This window comes from Myripristis murdjan, chromosome 11 (assembly GCF_902150065.1).
Source record: "Myripristis murdjan chromosome 11, fMyrMur1.1, whole genome shotgun sequence".
Lineage (NCBI taxonomy): Eukaryota > Metazoa > Chordata > Actinopteri > Holocentriformes > Holocentridae > Myripristis > Myripristis murdjan.
The window spans coordinates 25,828,842-25,856,469 of NC_043990.1; the positions used below are offsets into that span (position 1 = coordinate 25,828,842).

General features: G+C 40.9%; 1 protein-coding gene across 3 annotated transcripts in view; it reads left to right on the top strand.

Moving 5' to 3' along the window:
• Positions 1-27,628, top strand: part of khdrbs3 (KH domain containing, RNA binding, signal transduction associated 3) — an 89,695-nt gene that overhangs the window by 30,872 nt on the left and 31,195 nt on the right. For all 3 annotated transcript variants that reach the window (XR_003929015.1, XM_030064448.1, XM_030064447.1), the window contains exons 2-6: positions 5,921-6,039; positions 12,718-12,834; positions 19,285-19,431; positions 20,325-20,464; positions 24,047-24,227. Coding sequence is in view for 2 of the 3 variants with exons in the window: in XM_030064448.1 (XP_029920308.1) it covers positions 5,921-6,039; positions 12,718-12,834; positions 19,285-19,431; positions 20,325-20,464; positions 24,047-24,227 (704 nt within the window). In the remaining variant the exon portion in view is untranslated. The remainder of the gene's footprint in view (positions 1-5,920; positions 6,040-12,717; positions 12,835-19,284; positions 19,432-20,324; positions 20,465-24,046; positions 24,228-27,628) is intronic.

Consider the following 27,628-nt stretch of genomic DNA (forward strand, 5'->3'; position numbering starts at 1 on the left):
ACTTTGTATGTTAATATGTTAGCTGTTACAAACATTTTACATGCAGAATTGTCTGTGCTTTCAGAATCTGTGTGCCCATGAGATTTCATTTTGTGAATAAGCTTTGATCTTGAATTTTATTACGTTTTAGTTTGTGCATTCAAATTTCAAGGTTGCAAGGTTCTGCTGGATAGAAACTGGGAAATGAGAATAATGATGTGACTTTCCCGTTTGAGCATTTCATTCATTTGACCTGTAATTGCAAAACACAAACAACAAAATAATGAGTCTTTGTCTGCAGCACACAGTGCACAGCATCAATTGTATTAGGGGATCTGCAGAAAGCCTGTCTATCACCCACCGTTTTACTGTATGAACACGATATGTTTTCATCACCGAGGACCATTTGCTGAAGCAGAGAACCTCGGTCCTCCAATTTCCAATTGAATTTAATTATTTAAGCAAGGAAACACACTGAGGGCTAAGCTTTTGTATGCAGGTGTATCCTATGCACTGGGGTGAAATTAATAGCAGCACAAATGAATAACAACATTCCTATTTTTATTTCTATTGCTATCTGTATTTGAAAAATGTAAAAGATAATTGAAACTCACAAATAATTAAGTGACGTATCTTAATATATAGGAATCTGAATGTGTACAAATGACAATGAAAGATATTCACATGTATATTCACAAGAACGAAGTGATTTGTAGGGGAATTGCGTCTAACTCCAACATGAACATGTGACATAATTGAAATGACACCACACGCATGTGTTTTTCTCATTATTTTAAGTCCAAAGAATGTCTAGCCCTTGAAGCAAATGCAACTCCCTGACAGGCTCTCTTTATTGCAGCTAAAAAGGTTTCTCTTTAAAGCATACATTGCCTTGGAGCACCAGAGTTAGACAAATACCTGTAGGTTGGGCCACTAACATGAACATTTGTGGCATAAAACAGTTTTTATGTAGAATTAATTCTGAAGTGCCAGCCAGTTCCAGTCAATTGAGCTAAGATATGGGGTTAGATGGCACTTCCTTGCTCTTTCAAAGAAAATCCTGGTCCAGTTCTGCTCATTTCCCCGCTGCCTCACACTCATCCAGATCTTTTGCTTGCAGCACAAAACGTGTCATAAGATCTATAATTCAAAGTCTGTGTTGAGTTGGGTAATTCAAAGTTTGAAACTCAAAACTGGTGTCTGGAAATCCTCGAACACCCAAAGCCCAGCTCTGTTGGATAATTACTGTTTGAATTGTACATCTGTACTTCAGAGATAATGTAGTTCTTACTAAATGTATTTCACACATGCTGTTTACCAAAGTGACACCAAGGGCACCCATGCTGTTCTGCTGCCCTATTAAACGATTGCTGATCTGGATTCACATTTGAATTAAGGAAACACTGGCTAAATCCTAACACCTAAATATGATGGGGAATCTTTTATGGGCCATGAAAATAAGATGAACCGTTATTATCCTGATGCTTGTTAAATGCTTAGATGCTTGTGACTGGATGTGTTTCATTGACAGTGAAGGGGAAACCAGCAACAGACTAAGATGTATTTTCTGGCACATGCTTGCTCTCGCTGAGGTAAAGCTTGTTAAGCCATACCTACTCAAGCAAACACACAACAAGGCCAGAAAGTCAATGCCTGATTTAAGCTGGCAATATACTTCAAAAGACATTAGACAAAATGGCAAAAGAACATCCTGGTGGACACTGGGATGGGGCACGGAGTGATCACAAATCACCTGATGAAAGCCAGTTTGATGCCAGATACAAGACACCACGACAGATAACAGCAAACCATGTCATGTTTAATACTGCTAACAGTTTTCCCAAAAATTAAACTGCAAAAATGATCAGGAGGGAAGTCTAATGTGTAAAAAAAAAATAAATAAATAAAAATATTGCAGCTGCATGTATGTGCTGCGTGTGTTTTTTTCTCCATAAATTATATGAAATGGTTCAATAAAAACTTTTTTTTTTTTTTTTTTTTGTACATCACAGTGGCTTCCATCACAGTCTTAATAATTAATAATCTTAATGTCAGCAGACAGTGGTTACATCTCATTATAATCAACAGGTTTTTAGAAAGAAATTGTTTATGTTCACCAGTATAAATTAAATTGACAAAGACATAACTCAGGGGAGCCACATGTGATAGCATAAGTGGATGTTGACATTTATGGTGGATACTCCTTTTTCAGTGCAGCATTAACAAGGTCCATCCGTTCCGTTCTTGTATCAAATTTACTCAACAGCACAAAGCATCTTTGCCAAGCACAAAGTTTCAGTTTCTTATTTTTGTCAGCAGAATCCCAGCGAAATCCAGCTTTAAAGCTGCATTGGGAAACTTTGCCTGCTGGCGGCGCCAAATGGCAATGAGAGATATCTTTTTTTCAAAATTTGAACTTCAATTCCAAGAAACCATCTAACATGGTGCCAGCAAACTGCATGCAGCACGCTCGTGTTTACCAACCAGGCCGGCCTGTGATCGTTCTGTCGTCGGATATCAAAGAGGCAAAAGATCTAACATCCGTGAGTCCAGATTTCTCAGGACAGCGTTTGCTCCCTGCAGTTGAGGAGACAGTTTGTATTTCAGTCTTAAAGTTTGGATTCAGCATTTCCTGTGAGCACAGAGGGCTTTCCAGCCAGTGAAGCAGATACCATACTTTTATTTAGGCAAATAGGGTGAATCTACAGCGTCTCACTTGGTGGGGATAAGGTGCTCTCTTGTGTTGCAGCCCCAATTTGTGATTTTGACTGATAAGACAGGTGTATTTTTCCATAATTATCTTACTTTATGCAAGGATGGGATATTCTAAAGGAAGCACTGCCCTCAACAAACTGATACGTATTCATGCACTAGTTAGAAACTGTCCCATTAACTGCCAAGACTGTGAAAAAGGCCTATTAACCCCGTGTTCTTTCTCAAAGGATGACAAACGATCTCTGTCTTGCAAGGTTTATATTTACTCTGTTTGTATTACACCACCATCGGAATGAGGTGCAACAGACTCTGTGGATGCACAACGTGTGCTTTTGCTAACTGACACGTCCTGATCCTATTAGCTCTGCATCTTGTCCAGTAATAAAGGACGGTACACACAAGTGTGCAGATTCTGTATTTAATATGTATCTCACCCCTCAACATGAAATTGGGAGACTTAATGACCCGATTGCCTCCTCCCCCAACTCGACTCTCCAATACTCGGCTGAAGTCATGCATAATCCCACAAAATCTACCCAGCTTATGCATTTTAAATGGAAAGGCCTAAATCACGGGGCCGCTTTTAAGTGATTCCATTTCTAATAGAAAAGCAGACAGCTGGGATGGCGTCCTGTCATGCGGTGTCGTCACACAGGCACATGCATTTTATAGACTGTAAATACAATTTTAATGCATGGAGGAGTTATGAGGTTGACAATGTTTCCTGCAAAAGAATTCCTCATAATGCTCAAACAAGACAAGCATGGGGGAAAATCCATGGAATGATTTTTATTTATTTGTTTATTTATTTTGAAAAGGGGGATGCTTTTGCTGCTTACTGTCTAAACAGCATTAAGTCAAACAAATTTGTAGCCAAAAGGGCTTGCAGCTCCCTCAAGGTGTACGAATCCAAACAAACCAAAGAAATCATAGGAATTCAGCCATTCTTGGGGCACACTCTGACGAAGCATTAATACTGAAAACATGTTTTGTTACGGCAAGAATTATGAAAGATAACTGCATTCAAAATGTCTTCCTCAGAACCCAGAGACCGTTCCGATGCCAGGATTTAAATTAAAACAATCGCTATCTTCTGGCGTAGGAGGCACTGTCGGGTTCAGATCTCATCAGTGGCAACATTATAACGTTAAAACATCAAAAGGAAATCTTTACCGTTAAATTCCACCTTGGTCTCATTTGCAGCATTGTTCTTTAATATGAAACGTCTGTCGATCTGCTCCCCGAGAGCAGCTGAACTCTTTCATTCTCCGTGTAGCTGCACAAATCAACATTGTCGTTGAATGCGAGATGACTACTGGGATAAAGCACAATGAACATGACAATCTACTGAGAGCCTATGTGTAGTATGGTGATATTTTTCAATGAAGCATAGGATTTTGTGGCCCTGATTCACAAAAGGGTTGCATTGTGTGGAGTACACAGTGTTCCTCTCAAATGGCCAAATTAGAATATCATGCTATTCAGTATCCATTTGCAAGCAGTGGAGAACGGTTCAATAGCGTTGGCAGAAAGAAACAGCCACATTGTGCTTGTGTGAGTGATGCATGGTTAAATCTCTCTCTCTCTTTTTTTTTTTTTTTTTTTTTTGAACACATAATAAGGACTTGTAGGTGAGCCATACAAAGTGGAGGTTGCTCTGAGTCCACATCATTTCCCCCCACAAAACAATATCTTTTGAAAGTATTGTAGTTAGTTTGGCAGTTCACACCGGCTGATTCTGGAGTCCAATTTTCAGTGGCTCAGTTCATTTGAAGATACAGTTTGGCTTGCTGTTAGAAGCTTGCAAATGGTGATTGAGTGGTGTGCTGTGCTTCATTGCGGGATATTTGGACGGCACAAATGCAAAACTTTCCCAGCAAACAAGTCAGAAACTCTGGGCTACAAGCTTGAGAGGCCGAGGAGCAAAGAATTGCACCATTTGCCGATGTAACAATCTCAGTGAATCAGGGTCTGAATGTTTTTAGGACGAGGGATTGTGGAAGGAGGAAACTCTGTCTTGGCATGTTGCTAGGCAATGCATTAATATTAATTTTGTCTTTTCTCAGAATGTGTGCAGTCTCGGGCCCCCTTGGGATAAACTGAAGCCGAAAGATATCTCCATCTCACTGATACTTCTTTTATCCTTGTTAAAACTCGTATCAAAGGTTTTAATTACATTCTTGGAATTTAACGCTGCAGCGCTTTGTGGAGAAATCATAATTGCCTTCTTATTTTTTAGTTTACCTCACTGATACACCTTAACTCTGACCCAGTGTAACTGAAAAAGGGAAATGCAGTATAAGTGGAAATGAATGGCTGTCTTGTGTTTGCGCTGTACATGTCAAACATGGGTGAATTTATCTTGCCTTTGTGTACACTTCTGTAAATGTCATGATTAATTACAGCATTTTTTTTAAAGGTTTAAGTAGTTTGCCACACTCTGAACCAACCTCTAAAAATATGAAAGCATGAGCAGACAAACTGAAAAGAAGACACCAAAGCGTCACGATTGCTCCGTTTTAATCTCATTTTTTACTCATTCAGAGTCATTTTTGCAGAGAAGAAATAAATCTATGGAGTTCACCTTCTGCCTCACCCTCTCCCCTGCCAGGGTTTTAGCCTGAAGTATTTGTTGAAGCCTCCCACACCTCCGAGCTGCCCTCTCTGCAAAACCATTTCACTGGCGCTGAAACACAGATGTTATCCATCTGATTAAACGTTCAAGGTTGCATCTCCAAATACATCAAAGTCTACCTCTTAGAAAAGAAGAAGCGTGACAGACAATATTTTTCATCGCTTGGAGGTGCAAGCCACACTGTCCTTTCCATCATTTTTTTTTCTACGCACATGAAAGGGATTCGAGAACATGACGTGTCTGCACCAGTAAATTGGTATCTCCGGCTCAAATTGCAAAGCATTATGATGATTGAGCCCCATCCAGTAGGTGAGATGAATGGCGCTGATGTGACTTACACCCCTTCCAATAAAAACACACCTTTATTTGACTGAACAAGCCAAAAAGGTGTGTGTGACGGCGTGACACGCAGCAAATTTGTAGGCCACTGTTTGTACTCATCAACCACTTTTACTCTCATTTCTAAGAACGTCTTTGATGCTTTTTTAAAACAATCTTTGACCACGTTCACCCTCAGCCAGAGATGTGCACTTGTTGATTCTCCACACTGACTCATGATTCTTTTTTACCTCTGTTCTTCCCTGTCTGCAGAAATCGAAAAAATCCAGAAAGATGAGGGGAAGGAAGAAGAAAAATTCATCGACGTCGTCATCAACAAGAACATGAAACTGGGCCAGAAAGTTTTAATACCAGTCAAGCAGTTTCCTAAAGTAAGTACTATAGTATCACTAGGATTTCTCTGAGAGTGGGATGTGCGCAGACAGAGAATTTTAGATAGCGTTATTTATAGATAATGAAGCCAACTAGCTCTCGTTTTCATTTAAACTCCTTACTACAGCTGCTTGACAGTTTTTTGTTGATGTTTTATGATATTAGATGTACCATATCCGGAAGACAGCGTACTGATAGAGCAGTGCTGGCTGACAGAACTGGGGTAGAACTATATTAAAGATGTTATGTCTTCTCTAAAGATATTGTGTTACACTTTTGAAATCTTACAACCGAGCCCCTCCCAACCGCCCAGCATTCCACCCACTACACCGTCTTTAATTAATTAATTTGTCAATGACTGTTAATGCATACTGTATATAAATGATACAGTGAAATGTATTGGTGAAATTTATATAGAGGCACTAATTGTCTAGAGAGCCACCAAATGTTTTGCGAGGTAAATAAAATTGTCCAAAAATGAGTTCAGCTTATATCCATATTACAGTGAATTGTATAATTGCTCTGTGGAATGAGGAAATCATTAAAAATGTGTTATTATATGTTAAACATTATGTCATTTAAACTTCAAGTGCCAACTTTTCCAGGCAGAGAACACATCATCAGGTCACAATCAGTATATGAATCATCCTTCTTTCTATGTGGTGCCTTTTTTTTTTTTTTTTTTTTTTTTTTTTTGGAGAGTGGTCCTTATTGTTTTTAGACAGCTGCTATCCTCCAGTTATCGGCGCTTACACAATTCATTGTGGTCAGTGGTGTTTTAGGGGGCTTAATGGATATAGAAATTGTGTTTGCATTGTATGATTGACAAATTTCCGTCCTTTATTACTGAGAAAAGAGTGCATTGATGTAGCCTTCCCACTCTCTGCTGGGACCCAACAGTTTGAAAACAACTGCCTTTTGATTCTCAGGTGGAAAACCGTTACGCTTTTAGGTTTTTTTTCAAGAGGTGGATCTCTTTTTCATGCAAATGTTTGTTTTGGCAAGGCATGAACACGCATTATGGGTTAAAATCGCTTCCTTGTTTATTTTCGCATCAGAATAGTCAGACCTGATCAGAAAAAAAAAAAAAAAAAAAAAAAAAAAATAGCGGACAAACAGGGGCCTGATCAAGTGAAGAGCTTGCAGAGGTGACAGAGTGCACTTGCAATGCGACAAATGAGTCATGTGTTCCAGGCATTCTAGACACAGGTGGGTTTCACGGTGACCTCCACATAAAACCGAACAAAGCCGTGCGCCGATTTTGAGTGATAATGCTGCTGCCGTGTGATGAGAGCACTCCAGCCCCGCCGCAGCGAGGAGCCTTGAGCAGCAGTGCCGTTTAATGGAGCCACATGCTCGGTGCATGACAGCGATTTCCCACTGGGAGTGTGTTGCAGAGGATGGTGTAAAAGTGAGAGGTCCACTCTGAGATGGGGACATCACTCAAGTTTTCACCTCGGTGGGGGGTGGGGGGGTGGGTTCAACACATGACAGTATAGTCATGTGTTAAACCTAAAAGTGCTATATAGGCATTCTGGTTCAGTTTAAGCAGAAAAAAAGGGAAAAATGTCTTTTTCTCTACTTATTCTGATGAGAATAGCTCATGCATTATTTCAGTGTCACCTCAACCCAAGACAGTACATATCAACACCATGTCACCTTTTATATCAGCCCACACCCATCAGAGTTGACAGTTGACACAGTAGTAAATGCTGGTGAATACCAAAAGTTGCTCTTGCTCAGACAACCATCCGTGCAAAATAAATTACATAAATGCATTCATTTGTGCCTCAAAATGATGTTTTTCAAACTGGGGTGTGGTGACCTTGCAGGGCTCGTTGAGGAGCTACTAGTGGGTCCTCAGCAAAAGGAGGAGTAGTTTATTTTCACTATGATTTAATTCAAAAGAAAGTATAATACAAAAAAAAATGTTTGAGTAATTATTTTAAGACTTTGGATCTATTTGTCAGTGCTCAGCAGTGACATCTAAATAATTCAATACTTAACCCAAATCAATGGCTTAATGAAAGTAAACTTGGGTTGTCCAGAGCATGAACAAGTTTAAAACCCCTGCTTTGAAAGCCTGTGCTGATAGTACATGCATCAATTTGGCAATTATTTACTGGATGTATTTTATAAATTTGGCTCAGAAAGATTAACGTAAGCCTAAAAATGAAGGGAAACAAATAAACAGGTGGTAAACTAGGCGGGTTTGTCCTCTACTCTACAACCTGATTTTACAGCAGCACATTATAGCTTTCTGTCGCTCTAACTCAATATTCAAATATGCATTCTGATTTAAACCTAAAGTTCACCCTGAATGTACAAAATAATGTTGTCGAGCATTAAGAGCTATGGTATGCTCTGTCATCTGAGGTCTTTCTGTGTCTCACAGGTTCACAGCTAAACAGATTTGCCTTGACAGGTTTGATAAGTGGAGCCGCTAATACGCTGTTTAGAGTTCCAACAAGCCACCGAAGGAAGACAAATTCAATTTGTTCTATCTGACAGGTAGCAATGGCAAGAGTGATCGGTCTGACTTGAATGGGCTTTCTCCTGAACTGCAGGCATCACCTTTTGGCTTCTGGCTTTGAAGTGGCACAGCCATTTTCCAAATAGCCTTTTAGGAGCATGTACAGAGAGCTTAAATCCATCCTGTGTAAACATAGCTTTTTATCAAAATGAACCGGGCAAGGACACCATGCAGCAAGTTCCAGACTGATGATTTTCTAGGACAAATGGAGCTGTTCTTTAGAGATGATTTTTAAAACCAATTGCCGGTGAACTGTATTGTCTCTTACGCTGCAAATAATTGACCCATTAAAAACGTATCCGGTTTTAGGATCTTCATGCTGAAAGCTTTGAGATAATTGGCAGAATGATGCTGTGGTTTCGGTGAATGCAGATGTCCTACAACAGCCTTTACGAATTTGACTGCCACTGTACCTGTATGTACTTTATGTGTGCTCACTTACCATAAGAAATTGAGTCTACAGTCTCAAATCATGATTGAACCAGTATGACACACACTGTCCCACCTACTCAGTAACTATAAATATCACACCTTTTAAACAGGCATGCGCTATCAGTGCTCTCCTATACATTTGTTGGATCTGTAAACCCTCTCAGAAAGTATCTTTTGGCACAATGCACCACAGGCCATTTGTGAGGCGTGAGGAGTCCCACTGGTTTATTTCCAGTTCAGACTGTGGCTTTTCTCTGTGCTGGGAACAGTGATTTATCCTTCTACTGTCGTTCCTGTCCTGCTGTCCTCAGCACAATCATTCTGCACTGGCTTTCTCTGAGCACACCTCTTGCCAGGCTCACAGTAATACATTCAGCGAATGATGAAAAGATCTCAGATGTGCTACCCCCTCCCCTCCTCCCTACATACCCCCACCATACACCCCCTTCTGGTTAAGTGTGATTAATCATAGATCCTTTCCCTACTTGTGTCCGCTGACTTTTTAATCATCCACAAGCCACATCCCTCTTTTCAGCTGCCAACCAGAAGATGGTGCGACGAGGGAAACTGTTGTTTTTAATGTTTTTTTTTCTCATTTTTTTCCTTTTCTTTTTTTTATGTGACTATTATCGTGCATCCAGTGTCACTAAACGCCGGTTGAAAAGGAGGGCCTGTGCAACTAAAACCACAACAGAGCAGCAGGCATCCACCTATGATTAAACACATCAGCTTTTATGCTGGTGATTACAGACAGCGCCGGTACAATCCCCTCATGGTATAATGACATGAACTGCGACGGGAGCCCAGGTTGTTTTTTTTTTTTGTTTTTTTTTTTTATGAGTCAGAAAATCCCTCATGATAACTAAAGCATTACCAAAACCCAAAACATCAGTCACGATAGGACTTGTGATATCTGATAAACAATAGGGATTATGCTGTGCATTTAGCAAGACACATATATTTGGAGGATTGTCCGCGTGATGAGATGTGGGTCAGTGATGGGAAACTTATTGATGCGGTGCTGATGTGTTTAATGTCCAGCTTAAGACCCGTCTCTGACATTTACTGGCATTAGGCTAGTCAAATGTAAGGCAAATGTGCATAATCTCTTTTTAAATAGCCAGACATTCCAAACAAATGCCATTACATCATGTCAGAGCAATGCACCACGCCACTTTGTCATCTATTGTACCATCTGAATTGGCTCAAGCCGGCATAACCTGTTCACTCAAGGTCACTGTTATTGTGTCAGTATTGATGGTTGGGTAATCAAATAATGACCTGATTTTAAATATTTAATGACAGCATGGTACATCTTTTGCTTTTGTACTGATGACTGCCTTCTAGTCAACTCACCGACAAGACACTCTCCAATTACATCGCTTCTTGCACTGAAACAAGTTTTGGTCATGCCTGGATCAAGTACCATTTCACAGAGTGTTGGATTTTCCTTTTCCTGTAAATTTCCTCGTTTGGTGCTCGGCGCCTCATGCTCACATGTCAACGTTTAGAAGGCAACATGACCAACTTTGTCATCGTTCACGCATTTTTGCACATCAGCGTCCCGTTCATCCCCGTCCGATGCAGACCGTGTCACCAGGATGGAAAGGGCGCCTGATAACCTGGGCTAACATGAAAGGATGAAAATGCGATCTGGCTCTGTAAATCATTGTTCAAAAGACGGCACAGCTCAGTGATCAAGACGCTATCCAGGCGGAAATGATGGATGCACGGGGCGTCGATTCCACCCGGCACACTGAAAAGATTTCTCGACACCCTCTGCGCGCCCTGGTGTGGCCGCGTGCTTTGATGGTGCCTTGTAACCTTGAACACATAAATGGCATCTTGTTTGCTTAGTCGCGGAGAGTCAATCAGCTCACGTTAAATGCACTTCCTCTGTTTAATCCAGTTCCTTCAAATTTTTGTGATCTGACAATTCATGTCCTGTTTGATGTCCTGGCTGCTTATTCATATGCAGATTTCTTGGTGTATATCAGGACTGTGATGGGAACGCTATACATGTTACAGTGTCTCAGGTGGATAAAGTAAGGAGTGTAAAAGTGGCCTTAAGTGAGCGTCACAGTCCGCCTATTACAATGTGAAGGTGGATACTCCTTGATTTACATATTCATCAACCCAAGGTCATAACTTTGCAGGCGTCCACTTATCCCCACATGTAAGTCCAGTGTTGGAATTGGCACAGCGGGGCGTGGTGCTTATTGTAAGTCAAAGGCTCAATAGGACCCTATATATGATCAACTCTATAGTCACAAGCCTCGGTCTAATTATAAAAGTTGGGCGAACATAGTGTAAAACTGCTGGAGTTCACCTGAGTGCACCGGCCCGGATGACATCGAACAGTCTGTTACTGCATTAGGGCAAATCACTAAAGCTTGGCTCTCAAATCCCTCACCCAGGAATTGGCAGGAGCCTCCTAATAAGCAGTTGGTTTCTGAACAAAAGGCAGGAGAGATATAGGTGAGGTGTAGAACAAAAATGGGTGTTTTTTCCCTCCTCCTCGCTAATTGATGACCTAGATAGTTGAGGGAGACAGCTGTATAACTCACTGTTAAAGGGAAACATGAGGAGGAGGGAGAAAAGCATCGCTCCTCTTTTCTCTCCCTGACCATCTCCAGCTGCCGGTGGAGCCGTGTTCAGCCGGCACCGGTGTTGTAACTGCTTTGATAGGTGTCCGTGCAACATCCTTTGACATAGCAATGCATAACAGCCCTGTCATTATGCAAACAGCGGTGACCTTGTGAAGCAATCTAAGCACGGAAGCGTTTGGCATGTAGCGACGTGCATTCACAGCATGATGTTATGGAAGAGTATCAAATAACATATCAAAACAGCTGTGGAATCTGTTTAGGACTGATATCAGGGAGATATTTCGGGCCTGATTTGACAAAAAGATGCAGGCAGCGTCTATGTACCACTGAAGATGCCGTTTGATTCTCATTTTGGTGCTGTTTTTACACAGATTTTCAATGGCACAGGGCTCTGGGATATCTATTTGTTTTTATTATAAATACTGGCCTCATTTTATATTAATACATTTCAGACAGAGTCAATCTGTCTGAGGTTTTTTTTTTTTGTTTGTTTGCTTGTTTTTTTTTTTTTTTTTTTTTTTTTTTTTTTAATATTGACAATAGATTTGCATTTTTTTTTATGTAAGTATTGCACCATATTTTACATCACATCCATTACAAAGTGCGAAGTTTGCTAGTTGCTTTTGTTTTTTTTTGGTAATTTCCAGATTTTCCAGTGAAAAGGATTTCATTTGAATTCTGTTCTTTCATCCTTATAAAACTGCATGGAAAAGACCAACGTGAAAGTAACTTTTACTCAGAGTACATTTGAAATGACCCACTTTGTACATTTAATTGAGGTTTTTTTTTTTTTTTTGGTAAAGTGTGAGCAAAGTAACAATCCTTAAAGTTGAGTTTGGAAATCCTGCTACTCCTCACCCCACAGCTGCATGAAAAACTGACAAACTGAAAACTCGATGGGGATGAGATAGTTTGGTGAGAGAGGTTTCTGGGCTGATTGGTCTCCTGTCAAGCCTCGGACAGGAAAAACGCTGATAAGTTTTAATAAGCCTCAATCAAAAGCCTGCTGCTTCAGCCAAGTGTGATTGACATAAGAAATGTCTTTGCTCTTTATCTCAAACAGACGGTTTCTGATTGATCTCCGCTCTTGTTCTCTGTTGTAGTTTAACTTTGTCGGCAAACTCCTCGGGCCACGTGGGAACTCGTTAAAGAGACTACAGGAGGACACTCTCACAAAGATGTCAATTCTCGGGAAGGGATCCATGAGAGACAAAGAAAAGGTAACACTCCAGACCCTGCTTTCTTTTTATCCCTCTCCTCTCCCTCCTCTCGCTCTTTTCCTCTGCTATCATTCTACCTGAGGCCACTGCTGTTACTCTCACATACAAAAAAAAAAAAATAAACAGACAAAACAGGTCCATCAACAGAGTCAAATGCAGTTTGTGCAAAATAGCTTAACACTTGGTGGATTGATCAAATATTTCACATTAAAGGTCCCATTTTATTCAGTTTCAGGATTTTTTTTTTTTTTTTTTTTTCAAATATGCTGTGACTCAGGATAAGAACAATGTCTTCATGATGTGCAAATAAATTAGTTTTGCTAAATGGCTGTTTAGCTATTGAATGAATGTGAATATGACAGTGATACACACAGAACTGTCACAATACTGGACCCTGATTCAAAGGAAGTAAATCTGCTGAGTGAACTGGAGGCTTTCCAGTTCAAATGCTACAAAGTGGGCTGATTAGAAGGAATTCAGTAATTATTTAGTGAGAGGAGCCAATCAGGACCGAGTCCATTTGTGATACGTTTCCTGGACTTTCTTTGAAGCTTCCTTACAAAAAAAAAAAAGAAGTTAGATTGTTAGAAAAGCAGTAACTCAAAATTCAAACCAAACCTAGTTTTGACAAAGTCTGTGTTTGGTGTTTTTAATCCCATGTATGTACATAAACAGAGGAGGATGTGAGCTGCTATGACAGGGCCGCTTTAATAGCAGAATTGATGGCACACTAAACCGGACAACCGCAAATAAAACGACTTCACTTGGCTTGTCTGCAGCTCCCCTCTTCCTGCGTTTGTCATGGGTGATTTGTTGGCAGCGGTGATTCTCGCTATCATACGGCACATTCCTTTTGATTACTGTGATCAATAGTCTTTGATGGCAGACTCCTCCTGAGTACCTGGAGAAAAGATCTGTCATGGAGATGTGCTGACCTCGGCAGCCCTCACCTGTCTCCACAAACCCACTGCAGGATTTATGACTGACAGCTTTCTGTCGGGGACGCAGCGTGCACTTGCTGCCAGCGTCAGGGTTTTTTTCGGCAAAAAAAAAAAGAAAAAAAAAAGAAAAGAAAAAAATGATAACACGCTATTGCATTGTCTTCAGCCGGTTGCAATGCTTCCTCACTTGCTATTTCAAGCTGCACGGCTTTCCTGTGTATGTCATTGTAGTTTTCAACGCTTGAAATTCCTCGCGTAGGTCAGGGAGCCGGGCCACTGCAGAACAGAGTTTCTTTGTTTGTGTATCCTGAACCGAGAGAGAGGAAGAGAGAGAGAGAGAGAGAGAGAGAGAGAGAGAGAGAGGTCTACTTGCAGCCAGAGGCTCTTTTACAACGAGTGAAAACAAAACTATCTTGTCTATATGGAAGCACCAGTGAGGCACTGTCGCACTTAAGGACATGTTTCTATTTATACCAGTAAAATACATAGTTCTTGGTGGGTGCTGACAGAGAGGAAAAGAGATAATGTACGATTTAAGCCCTGCTGAAGGTGCGGGATGGAAATGTAATTGTAATTTCTCCCATTCAGGCAAGATAATAGACACGTCGGAGGATGAAACTGTACAATGTTTCAAGTCAGTACATTTCCTTATAATCTCTAACGCGTGAGAGTATAGTGTAGATGTAGACACTGCAAAGAGCTGGGATAATTCCTCAAATATTTGCTGCTGGGGGACCTTGATCTTCTGTTGACAAGAACGTAAGCGTGGAGGGGAGGAGAGGCACTGAGCTGTCTGAATCAGAGTCTCTCCGTCTGGATGTGGCACCTCAGTCGCCGTGCCGCTGTCAGAGCAGGATGATGTAAAGGCATCTATGTTCCTCACTGTTTCTCGTTAGCGCCATGATTAACTCATCCATTTTCATCCTCCGGAGCCGGACTCCCTCTTTAATTTTCCCGACTGGCACAACAATCACAACAAGTTTCTTTCTTTCAGTTCTGTAACTCTGGCATCGGATTTAATTGCACGAAGCAAAATCATTGTTTTAAAATAATAATCGGTGATGTTTTCTGGATCCCCCACCACCACCACCACACACACACACACACACACACACACACTCACACACACCCTCACACACAAATGAACCGATTATCCATTTTGGATGCAAGTAATTAGATGGTTTATTATAAGTGACAATTTTAGGGGATGGTGCAGTTGCAGTTATATTTAAGTCCAGAATAACAGTGTTATGCAACTGACACATCTTATTGCACCGGATGCTGACTAATGTAAAGTAATATGTGTGCAATATCTACACTGAAATAAATAGTTTTTGTTGCTCTCCAGTGATCTAACCTTCTTTTACATTTTTCATCTGGTGTGCAGGAGGTGATGTGTTTTATGTTGCCAGTTTGTCTGAAATAAGTTGAGGAAAGAACTGAGTAGCTAGCAGGAGCAGTGAAAGCAGCCATGGCTGAACAGACAAAGAACAGAGCGCCACCTACAGAAAGATCAACAGAAAATCCAACCACCACCTGCACGGTTTGACTGACAGGTGATCTCTGGGAAGGGTGGTGCAGAAACACAGAGTAATCTAGAAAATCACATAGATTACCACTTTAAAGAAAACAGTATTTTTGACAGCCATGACTATCTGAAGCTGATTGGAATGAAGTTCTTGGAATATTGGAATAAAATGGAATATTTGGGATGTAAAGGGTTTTGCTCCTCCCTATTATATGGCCACCTATATTTAATATCTCCACCCACTTAATTAGCTAATTTGCTGAAGGTACATAATTTACATCACGACTGGGTGACCGGCGCTGCTTTGTCTGCTAAATTTTAGATTACATTTGTTTGTATATATACACATGTGCAAAGTGCAAAGCAATGTAAAATTAAACTCATGGGTGGATTAATAAGTGCATATGCTGCTTGATATGCCCTGTGTGCGATATGTTGCACTTGTGTGACAGGTCAACTCGGGTGGCTGACCACTGATCCGTTAACAATTTGTGTTGTAAAGCTACACCGAGGTCTTTCAGATTGTACAAAATGGGCAGAAAGCTCTTTTTTTCACACACAAACATGCAAAGGTTTTAAATTATTTTGAAAGCACCAGAAAAACCGGATTCATTTCTCTCATAGATTATGGATTTTGTGATCCCGGGTGTCTTGAAAATGCTAACAAATCAGAGACACATGACGACTGGACTGCTGAGGCCCATAAGGTGCTTTGGAAAAAAGACGTCCTCCAAATGGCATTTAGATTACAAACACAGCAGATAATTTTTTTCTCTTTAGAACGTTTTCAGAATGCTATATTATTAATAGAAGAAGAAGAAGAAAGAGAAAGGCCTTTGTGTTAAGACATTTTGAATGGCTGAAGTGCAAATAAACAAGGCTGCTAAGACTTGTGCAGCACATCACCACAATAGCTGTCTGGATTGCATATGATGTGTTTTTCTCCTGTTATTCAGATGGGATAATACAACTCACCCCCAACATCCAGTGTCTGTCTTTAAATATTTCATTTGAATGTCAATGCTCCGAGATTCACATTATTCTTTACCACTAAGCGCCGTCTGTAGAGACTCCTGTGTCCAAAGCGTTGCGGCCCTCTGTTTCCAGGGTGAATGGCTTTTCATAAGCAGATTTACAGAGAGAAATATAAACAGGAGGAAGATGCTGCCAATAGATAGGAGAAAGAGACAGCTGTAATCTCCTGCCATGGGCTGCTTAGCTGCTATAGGAGGATGCTGGATCACTGATGCCTCTTATCAGCGTGGAGAGAGAGGCCCTATGTATGAAAATTGGTATAATAACACACACATAACGGCGATATGGTCACACACATGCACGCAAAGAAAGAGAGAGAGAGAGAGAACGAGAGAGAGAGAGGAGTTCCTTCCCAAATGAGATATCCACCATTTGAAAACATGACACATGCCCTTACAAGATGATTGACTGTAAAACATTAAAAAAAAAAAAAAAAAAAGAAAGAGATAGAGACTTTATTGTTCCCTATGGGGAAATAGGGCTGTTTCAGTGGCAAAAGTAATAGGAAAACAGCAGGGTGGAAAAGACAAATAGAATTTAAGTGCAAAAATAGAATGTAAAATGAGCAATTAAAAGAGTAGAAATTATTTAAAATATTGGCGGGGGTTATATAAACATGTGCAGCTGACTGTTTCAACACAGACTGGATGAGAAAATGTGGGAAACATTAAAGAATCTGGGTAAGAATTGCCAGAATTAGACCGGATTGTCTGTATTTTGGAGATTGTGATGATATTAGAACCACCAGGTAATGATTGATGTCTTTTTTAAAAAATGCATATGTAGGAATTCATGAAAGCGAAATCGAGAGGGAGGAGGAGGGGGGGGGGTGTTCACAAGCAGCCGTCCCTTTCCAACACCCAGCTCACACACTCTGCTTGACACCGGCAGCTCCATCAGTGGTGGTGCTATGCACAAAGGAGCCCTCTCCTCGTAAAGCACAGATTTATGGGGGAAATTACCATATCATTAACATACCACAGGCACGCTTAAAAGAAGGTTATTTATAATTAGGTGACATCAGAGACACTGCCTTGCATGGTGCTGGAGAGGGAGAAGGGAAGTAACTTGCCGCCATTGGAATGCCCCGGAGAAGGCTTTGATTTTTTTTTTTTTTTTTTAAAGGAGAAACTGGGACGCCAAACCTGTTGTTGCCTTTGTGTAATGTGGCGGCAGACATTTGGGGTTTTGGCTGTCCTATTTCCCGCCATCAATAACATTATACTGGCCTGCTTCTGTCGGGTCCGAATGGCCTGTGAAGCCCCTCACTGTTTACATAGTATGGTATAGTTTCTGCGGCAAGTGAAATGAGCTTTACTTCTGTTGACGGGTTCTTCTCGCAGTGGCTGGAGTCGATCTTTTGAAGAACAAATAACAAACAGAAATACTTTAAAGCCTGTACTTTTATTTCTGCCTTTATCACTGCAACATTTTCTTGAACTTTTCACTGTTGCTTACAGGGCTAATCCTCAATATCGTTGTTGTTTTTTAATTACTTGCCATTGTTGTTGCTCAGCGCTGCAGTGTTTCTGCACCGCGCTTTCCAGAGATCACCTGTCAATCAAACAGTGTGTGATACCTAGGATTTTCTGTGGATGAGTTTCTGTAGGTGGCACTCTTTTCTTCACCTGTTCACCCATGGTGGCTATTTCTGCTCATGCTAACTACCCAGTTCTTCTTCTGTGTATTCCAAACAAACCAGAAAAATGAGACATATCACGTACTCTGCAGTAGAGGGATTGTTTTCTGAGGACAAAGACACCGAGTGTTTAGACCAGCAAATCAACTGGTGACGGAGAGTCGCACAAAAACATTTATTTGCACATTATTATTGTAAGTAAATCAGCATCAGGTGCAATAACGTGTCCTTTGTTGCAAATGGACTTTACTTTCTTAAGTGATATTATCAGGCACTAACTGCAAAAACTTTTTACTGACAATTGTGTACAGCTCATTTTTTAGGGGCCAAATATGTTTTTTTTTGTTTTTTTTTTTTGTTTTTTTTTAAATACTTTGGAATTTTCTTGATGAGTAATCTTCCAAACCAAGTTAAATCAAGTTAAATATGTTTAAGTGACTGGTTACAGTAAAGACCTTTTTACAGCAGCCATTTTGACATAAAATAGCAGGGTAAACACAAGTGTCATCCTTGATGCTAATTAAGAAAAACACTGGCTGACTTTTCACACTGGCTAACCGGAAAGGCCCTGCTACACTTAACTGGAGTGGAACTTTAATTAAGCAAATTAGTAACACCAGTGTTTACCCTGCTATTTCATGCTAAAATGGCTGCAGAGAAAAAGGCCCATTTCGCCCCATTATTCTCTTTGTCTGCATTAAAAATGATTTTCAAATGAGGAATCATGATTGATTTCAAGCACTTAGGTGATGAACTGCATATCCATCATGTTTTTTTTTTGTTTTTTTTTAACGTTAAGATTCCCAATCAAAATAATATAAATCAGTATTTTTTTTTTTCCTGCCAAATGGCTGAATTTGTTTTAATGAAGATACACTCTCAGCATAAATTAGATAAAATGCAAAAATGAGACCAGACATTATGATGGAGTGTATGAGAGTGCACACAATCACGTGTTGTTTACAACCTGCTTCATCTGTATATTTGTTCTGAGGACAGGCAGCTGTGTGAGGACAAAACCAATCAGTTAAATGTGACAGCAGCAGTTGAAAGGATTGTCTGTGCAGGGAAATGTTAGTTTATGAGAGCCACTTTTTTTGCATTTTGGTCTGTCTTCGTGCAACTACTGTATCACATTAGCATTCAAGCATCGAACCCCATTACATAACAGTTGTAGATAAACTCCCTGGAATAAATCCTTGCAGAAATATGAAAATCCGTGATAAACGTTCCTGGCTTTGACAGCTAACTCATGCTTATTCCCTAGATGGAGGCTGTATGATACACAGCTGCTTTTGTGCCAACAGGAAGAAGAGCTTCGGAAGAGCGGCGAAGCCAAATATCACCACCTGAACGAAGACCTCCATGTGCTCATCGAGGTGTTCGCTCCGCCGGCTGAGGCCTACGCCAGGATGGGTCACGCTCTGGAGGAGATCAAGAAGTTTCTCATCCCGGTATGTTCGCCTCCTCTATACATCCACACTCAGAGACACACAGACCCTCTCCTCCTCTTGCTTGTCTGCTGAATGCGGCTGCTCTTTGGCCTCGGCCGTCTGGTTTCCACCGTGTCCACAGTGAACCGTGTGAATAACGGCGGTGCAGCGATCGAACGGCTTGAAGACAAACGTGCTCTTTCACTTCACTCTTTCTCTGTAACTCGCACTGTAATTCTGTCAGGGGCGTCAGAGGAGACTGTCTGATTCAGTGCACGATCCTGAAAAGGAAGTCATGGGTCTAACAAGAATAAAAGCAGGCAGGGTTCACCCTGCATGGGCCAAACCTCCTTGGCACCAGCATGCAGGGAGCTTATTTACTCTTACTCCATTCATTATGTATGATCTCTCCAATGCTCTGAACTATGATGATTTACATCTCATCATTAATGATCACCAGACCCCTCCCTTCCAGCTTTCCTGGTATCAAGCGTCAGCAAAAAATATATCTATTAATAGCGCAGGCACATGACAATCATATCAATCGTTTTGTGATTAAAGACCTATTTCCATGTTAATTATGTGTTTTAATTCAGCGGCAAAAAAACAACTGTGTGGGACGATAAAGCCAAATGGGGTCCCAAGGATTTATCAGCGGGGGATCTGAAATGTTTTGCTGCCTCAGGAACAGCGGTCACGGCAGTACTGTAAAGTACATTAATTAGATATTCCCGGGGCTGTAGCCCTGGAGATAAAGGACGTAATTTAATACAGTGTAATTGAAAGCGAGTGTGTTACCGCATGTGCTTGTGTGTGCATGTGTGCGTGTGTGTGTGTGTGTGTGTGTGCATGCATATTTGTGCGTGTGTGTGTGTGTGTGTGTGTGTGTATGTACGTGCTGCCTCTGTCTGCAGGATTACAATGATGAGATCAGACAGGCCCAGCTGCAGGAGCTCACGTACCTGAATGGTGGCTCGGAGGATGCCAAGGTGCCATCGGTGAGGGGCAAGTCAGCCGCCCGTGGAAGAGGGACACCTGTTCCAGGGCCTCCCAGGTAACCTGCTTCCAAGAAGAGTGTGTGTGTGTGAATGGTAGTGCGTGTGCGTGTGTGCGTGAGTGCATGGCTAGGGATTAGGTATTAATTACACTTAAGGAGCTACTGGCAAGGCTCTGTTTAGGCTGTGGAGAGATGTGCATGATATCCTTTCGCCTTTTCATCAGAAAGATCTCAAAGGAGAACACGATGCCATTTAGAATTGCAGTCCATTTTCTTCTGTCTAGTTTACATTTGCCCTATTCCTGTTGCAGTGCATTCTGAATGTAACTTTTTTAAAAATACAAACCTAATGGTGTCAAACCTAGCTTTGAAAAGAACTGCTGTCTCACCTAACAAAGAAGCCCAATATGATAAGACATGGATGTGACAATAAAGTCTGTAAGGCGACATGTTTTTTGAGGAATTATTTTCTGGCAGAAACTCGCATTTCCTCCTGTGGGTACCAGGTGATTGACAGGAAGTGCGACGCAGCATAATGCACATATTGATATGAAAACATTCAACTTGCCCACACTGAAAACAAAAACAAAACAAAAAACTTTGGCAAAAGCTAATTAAGGCTTCATGTTTACTGTGATGGATTATCTAACTCAGGCAATTTTCAAGTTTGTGGAGGTTGTTTTTCATACTGTATGAGAATGAATGGCAGCAAATGGCTTCTTCTGAAGGAAGGAAAACGAGCCCTGATATCTCTAAGTATGCTGACTGTTTGCAGACGCCAGCAGGAATTATGGGACAGGGACGACTTAGACCATTGGCATGAACTTAAAAAAAGCCCGCTGGTATTATTCATTAAAGCTGCACAGAACTCTGTTTTGTGCATTGTTGGCTCCAAATGGCAGCAAGAACTAACTGTTTGAAAACCGTTTGAACTTCAATGCCCAGAAATCATCCAACGTTGCATCAGTAAACTGCGCACAGCATACTCATGTTTACCAACCTGGCCGGTGTGTGATGCCTTATACCAAAGAATATCAAAGTCACAAGAGAGGCAGAGAGATCTAAGGTCGGTGAGTCCAGTTTTCTCTGGATGCTGTATTCAAGATAGTTCGTATCTCAGTCTATTAGGGATGGTTCGAGATTTTCAAATTTTCAAATAGTCATTAAATTATTTAAAATAAAACAAACAATTTATGCAATTATTGTCTTAATAAAATATACATTTAAGAAATACATTAATAAATTAATAATGAATTATATTTTAGTTTTTACCGGTGGTCCATTTACTGGTAAATATTCTCAATAAAATATAGTGATCATTTTATCGCGTTTAGCCTCACTGGCCACCATTTATTCTACTCTGATCAGCAAGCGCTCAGCCCTGCCACCAATGGCCAAAAGACTGCACTGCATTCTTTTTTTCTGTCTCAAATGGTTGTGGTTCAGCTTTCTGGCAAATTGGTTGAATTTCCAGGGCCTCGGTCAGTGGTTATCAGACTGTGCTCTGTTTTTTGCTATTTCAAAGGTTATGATGTCCTTAATTAAGCTGAGACCAGCATCATCTGAATTGATCAATCTGGAGACCCATCAAAGTAAACATTTTCAGTTGTCAACACTATGTGAAAATAAACTTTTCAGTTTGTAGGGCATAGTAATGTACGTGATGTAATGCCTCTTGTCCAAAAGTGTAGAACAATAAAACCCAATTTGCACATCGGCCTTTATATGCAAATATTCTGCATTATGTGCCTGCCTCTTTTCTGTCCCACTGAATCCACGCCAATTCCTCTGAGACCTCATAAGAGTACAAACAACAATACTCACGGCCATTACAAGACTTCCACATTCTCTGCATTAATGCTGCACTTGAAAACAGCGAAGGCAAAGCGCCGCGGCGTTTGTTCTTTGTGTTTATAAAAGCAAACGCATATCGCTTCAACAGATTTAGCGATAAACAAGGTCACGGAGTGGGGTGTTTGTATTGCTCTGAGTCAGAATATAATTGGCTGTGTTTTAAATTACACTTTAATTAGCATTTACCATGCCTAATTTGAGTGTGATAAGACAGAAGTTCCACAGGCTTCTCGGCAGAAAGTATACCGTATATTCAGCCTAACATGTGCTTGCTTTTAATAGATGCCACTCCTCGGTGTGTAGACTTTGCAGGGGTCACATAATCCACTTCACATTGACTTTGACCAGGACTGTTGCAGAAAGAGTGGTCCCGCTCTTAAAGGGGAACTGACTTTCAGTGATTTATGTATTTCTCTGCGCTTGAGGACAGTTCAATTTCTGTTAGTAAACATTCACCACTGTCCCTTTTCGCCGGAGAAATGAGAGAGAAGATTTTTCCCTAGTTCCCAAACTGCAGTGTTTCACCAATTTTCTGTGCAGCTCCGTCAACGATGAAATGGAAAGCACAGCAAAAAGTGACCTAGAGAGCACCCTTGGTGGTTTTCTGCTGCTGTGACTACACTTGCTGGTTCAGATCAGTTCGCTGCTTCAAAAGGAAGCTCAGTTAGGTGTAAAAGCTCAAAAAAAAAAAAAAAAAAAATATTCTGCCTGCCCGCAAAGTTTAGGCTGCCTTTCATTTTCAGCGAGTGGCTTGACTTTGCTTGCATCTTGATTACATCACAAGCTTATGTGTGGGTTCTGTGCTAATTCTCCTACATGTAAACATTTCGGAACCAAAAAAAGATGTGCTGATATACCTGTAAAATCACCTCAAGTACTGCCACATTGTGGTTGGCAAAGTTGATTTCCTGTGTATAGCCAATGGAGCAGCTCTGCAAAGTGTTCCTAAATGACTGTGCAAATCTTGATGTGGCTTTTCATTACTAGCTATATGAGACATGTCCGTGTGTGTGAATGTTAAAGGGGAAATTCACCCCTACTGTTAAAATGTCACATTAAGATATCTCCAGTTTGATAACATAACGCTTTCAGCTGTCTAAAAATTTCAATGGTAAATGTCAGCTTTTGGTGTCACAATCAAAGAGCAAGTGCTTTATTCTGGAGCTACCATTTTGTTCCACAAGCATACAGGGAGAAATTTATCATGCAGACTCCTCTGACAGAAACCTCAATAGACCAGGATGCAATGCAGCCACAAGATATGTTGAGTTTAAAGGGATGTGACTCATTTGTTCTCTCCTGAAAAACTCAGAACCGTCATCACTTTCACTGTCTCCACTAATACAACCCGCTGACACCCTTTCTCTGGAGGTTGTTGAAAGCCATCCTGGGAAATGTAGGAAATAAGTAACTGAAGTTGAAGTAGATAAGGCTGGTTGAGTGAAAGTGGGTACTTTAAAAGGGAAATGTAGTACCTCATTGCAAAAACTGCAAAAAAATATGACAGTGTAATAGTATTTAAAGGTGGATTTTTTTTCCTTTAGTTGTCCAAAATCATATACCTAATGTTGCCTAAATGGAATATTTGCTTTAAATCAAAGCAATCCAAACCCTGGCAAAGATCCTGCACACATTCTCTCCCCAGTTCTCTCTAATAATTTGCATCATTTACCACATACAGTACTCCACAGTAAATGGACCTGTGAACGTGTTTCTGTGTAGATGCTGCCATGTTGTTTTTCTTTTCTTTCATCTAAAACCCGGTGGCTGTTTGTCTTGTGTCAGGAGTCGAGGAGGAGTTCCTCCTCTACATGCAGCAGTGCCCCGGGGAGCAGCACCCAGGGGTGCCCCACCCAGCCGGGCGCCATCCTCCAGAGGGAGGGGGGTGCAGAGAGCCAGAGGCGCCCCCCCAGCTGCCGGGTACCGACCGCCACCTCCCATAGTGCAGGACTCATATGGTGAATATGTGAGTATATAAGTGGAAAAACATTGTAGGATATAGGATCTTCATGCCCCCAAATGGATTTTTTTTTAATGCTTATATTGGTGTGCAGACATAGGCCAATACTGGCGCCTTAGTAAGTGGAATATCACCCTGTCAGTGGTGTTCCCCACCCTTATGATGGTGCTAAAAAGTTGCAGTTAAACCTGTCTCACCCTGTCAACCCAGCCAGAAGACTTTCATTAGTGTGGATTTCAATGCAAAGTGGGATGGTCCATGGTGGGGTTGTAGTCAAGATCATCTAGGTTGAGTTTAAGTCAATTCCAAGACCAAGTCCATTCAAATTTAAGTCAAGACCTGGTCAAAAGGAAGCTGAGACCAATTCAAGACTGAGCCCAGGGCAAATTCTAAGTTCTGTGTCTTTCCACATGAAAATAATGCCTAAGGATTTTGCCATGGATCAGCAGAGTTGTAGATTTGTGTGCACAAGCTCTGTGCTAAACCCCTCAACAACTAGCTAATTAAGGTGATTGATTTTCTCTAATCAATGCATAGAGGTGTGTGGACCGTTACATGCTATACACAGGTGCAATTCCTTAAATGGTTTACAGTGCCAGAGACAATATGAGCAAAGGTGGACCAAGTGCAAAAAAAAATTATCTTGGCAGAAAAAACATCAAGCCAACATCCACTAGTGGTCAAAAGCAAGGTGTGTTTGAGTAAAACCAGACATTTTACAGAGACAAGCCCCATACATCACAAAAGTGGTCTGGAGTCAAGCACAGCACTGCAAGCTTTTCTCATGGTCTAAATGCTGTTTCAGATCCTTCCCTTTTCTGATAAGAATATATTCTGGGAGAAATAGTCTTTGATTGAGTTTTTTGGTTGTTTATTTTGGCATTAAAATGGTCAAAGTGAAAGATTTTGGACTCAGCTACTGGCCACCGACACTTTTGGTACAAAGATGTCAGTATCAGCCTTCAAGACACCTCTCTTGTTTGAACCCTTGCGTGCATGTTGCATTCCAAGCCATATTCAGCTTTTGTCTTTCAACATGTGGTTTTAGCACAAAGAAGGTGAATTTGTTATTGTAGCTGTTATTGTGCTTTGGTGTTGTAGCTTACCTGCACAGTCTTATGGGAACCTCAGTGAAATATCAACAGCTGCCAGAGATGAATATATTAGGCTTAGAGTCAGACCCTTTGTGCATTTGCCAAGAGAGTCTCCTGCCGTACTGTCAAGGCAAGTTCCCCTGGGACTCTGGCATCAACATAGCATATTTAGCAGATAGAGGGAGAGAAGAGGTGGCCTGCGTTGGAAAATTGCCCCAGCAGCCCATACCTAACAACATCTGACAGGTTTATTCAGAGGTTGCAATTCAGATGCGTGGAGGTCATAGAGAATGACTCCTGGACCAGCTGTTTCCCATCATTGTCACAGTTGTAAACTGCATCCCCCGACACCTACACCTGTGTATCTGGGTGGAAAAAAGACCCCCAACATCTGCCAGATGATAAATCTAACCACATCGCTGCAAATTAGAGGCTGAATGAGTCGCTCTGTATTATCTGAATGCATCACTATCCCACGACTAGTGTTCTCCATCAGGCGTTGACAAATAGGCTGTTGTGTTCATCAGAGAAATGACATAGTGTAGGGATGTTTCTTGTCCATGCTTGTTGCCTAGATTTGTTACTGCACACTGCTATGCCTGTTCCCATCTTTCTTCTTCTGCATGTGTGCTTGCCTGTTAGTTGCCATGTGGCATAGCCATGGGCCAAAACATTAGCTCAGCTGAAGGCACGTGCTGTTTTTTGTTGTTCTATCTTGTACAGACATTAAACCTAGCTTATCTGTTGGTGAATTTGTCATGATGATGCATGGATATGTCTTTGTCTGGACGGTTTGGTTTACATAATCCACTTGTATCAAAGCTTCTATTTGTACTGTAAGTATCAGTATCAAATTACTGTGAATCCAATTGTTACCAAACAAAATCACAGAAATGTTATTATCCGATGATTCAGTCTTGGCAGCCCAATAAGACTTGAATGGTTACTATGATTCCAGCCAAATCTCATTTCATGTAATTCATTAGGCGCATTGAGATCTCTGTCTTACCTGCCACTAATCCCATTGGCGAAGAATTAGTCATAATGTAATTCTCAATTTCTAAATAAGGCTGCATGTCATCCATTTCGTAGCATTTGCTGTGCAACAAGGACACTTTTCAGGTTAATTTAGATTCACGATTTGAACACTGCAAACATAGAATCCGAGAAGGCTAGTTAAAGTAGGCTAAGTACCAGCTGCACCCCGCTGTCATGGTAAATCAAGGCCTATAATATGACTCTAACTACGTCTGTTTGAATTCATACCAGATGAGAAGCTTAATCCCTTTGGGTGAGGAAGCCAAGCGACGTGCATTGCAAGTGGGTCGTATTGTTTACGTTAAGTCCTGCAGATACAGTAATCCTTTCTGAGCATTGTGGGTTATAACCTCCTCACTGGCTCTTGTGGCATTATGAATGGCTGTCACGCCCCCTCAGGCCCTTGAGATGCTGCACGTCCAGCCATCTAGAGAGCTGTGGATGGCTAATTGAGTCCAAGTTTGTCTGGTGGGCAATAAAGACTTATATTTTTTCATGGTGCTGTCCTTGCAACTGTTTTAAACTAAATGGAGTGCAAGGGATTGGAAAAATATTTCATGCACGGTACTTTGGTTGCTTCCATCCAGTGTCAAGACCAGTCCAGTCAAGAACAACACCAGATTAAAACCTGTCCAAAGTCCGGTTCGCACAGGACTTATACTGTCTGTTATTTGAAACAACTGAGGAAATTGTTGGTGATTGTGCAAATTATGGTACCAACTACTTTTGTTTTTTGTTTTTCCAAGTAGACTAATGCAAATTGTTTGCCTTCTCATTTTAGTTGCACAATTTCTGTGTTGCTCCTGTCTTGGAATAGGAAAATAGTAATGGAATCTATAGATAGGTTGTAAATGTAGATTACAACCACTGATAAATGATGACCTGTGACATTTTGAACTGTATCCATGGAGCATGTGATTTCTGCACATTTCATTCTCTCAGTCACAGTTGGATGTATTTCATTAATTACACGAGGACTCCAAATAATGAAATTCTGATAATAAAATAATGAAAGTCTGAAAAGGGCTTTAGTCAAGAGAAAGGTTCAAGACAAAAAGATGGTCAAAACTGACTCTAAGGCAAGTCCAGCCATTTACAGTATGTAGTGTAGCACAGGATAGCAATGTTGCATCGTGAGTCATGAGAAAACCTTTTGGCTTTCTCAGTCTAATGGTCCGATTACTATGTCTGCCCCTTGAGAGAACCTTCAACCAACAGCAAATGGAATAAAAGACACTGAAGTATTTTGAGAAATGTTTAAGCAAGAATTCCAAG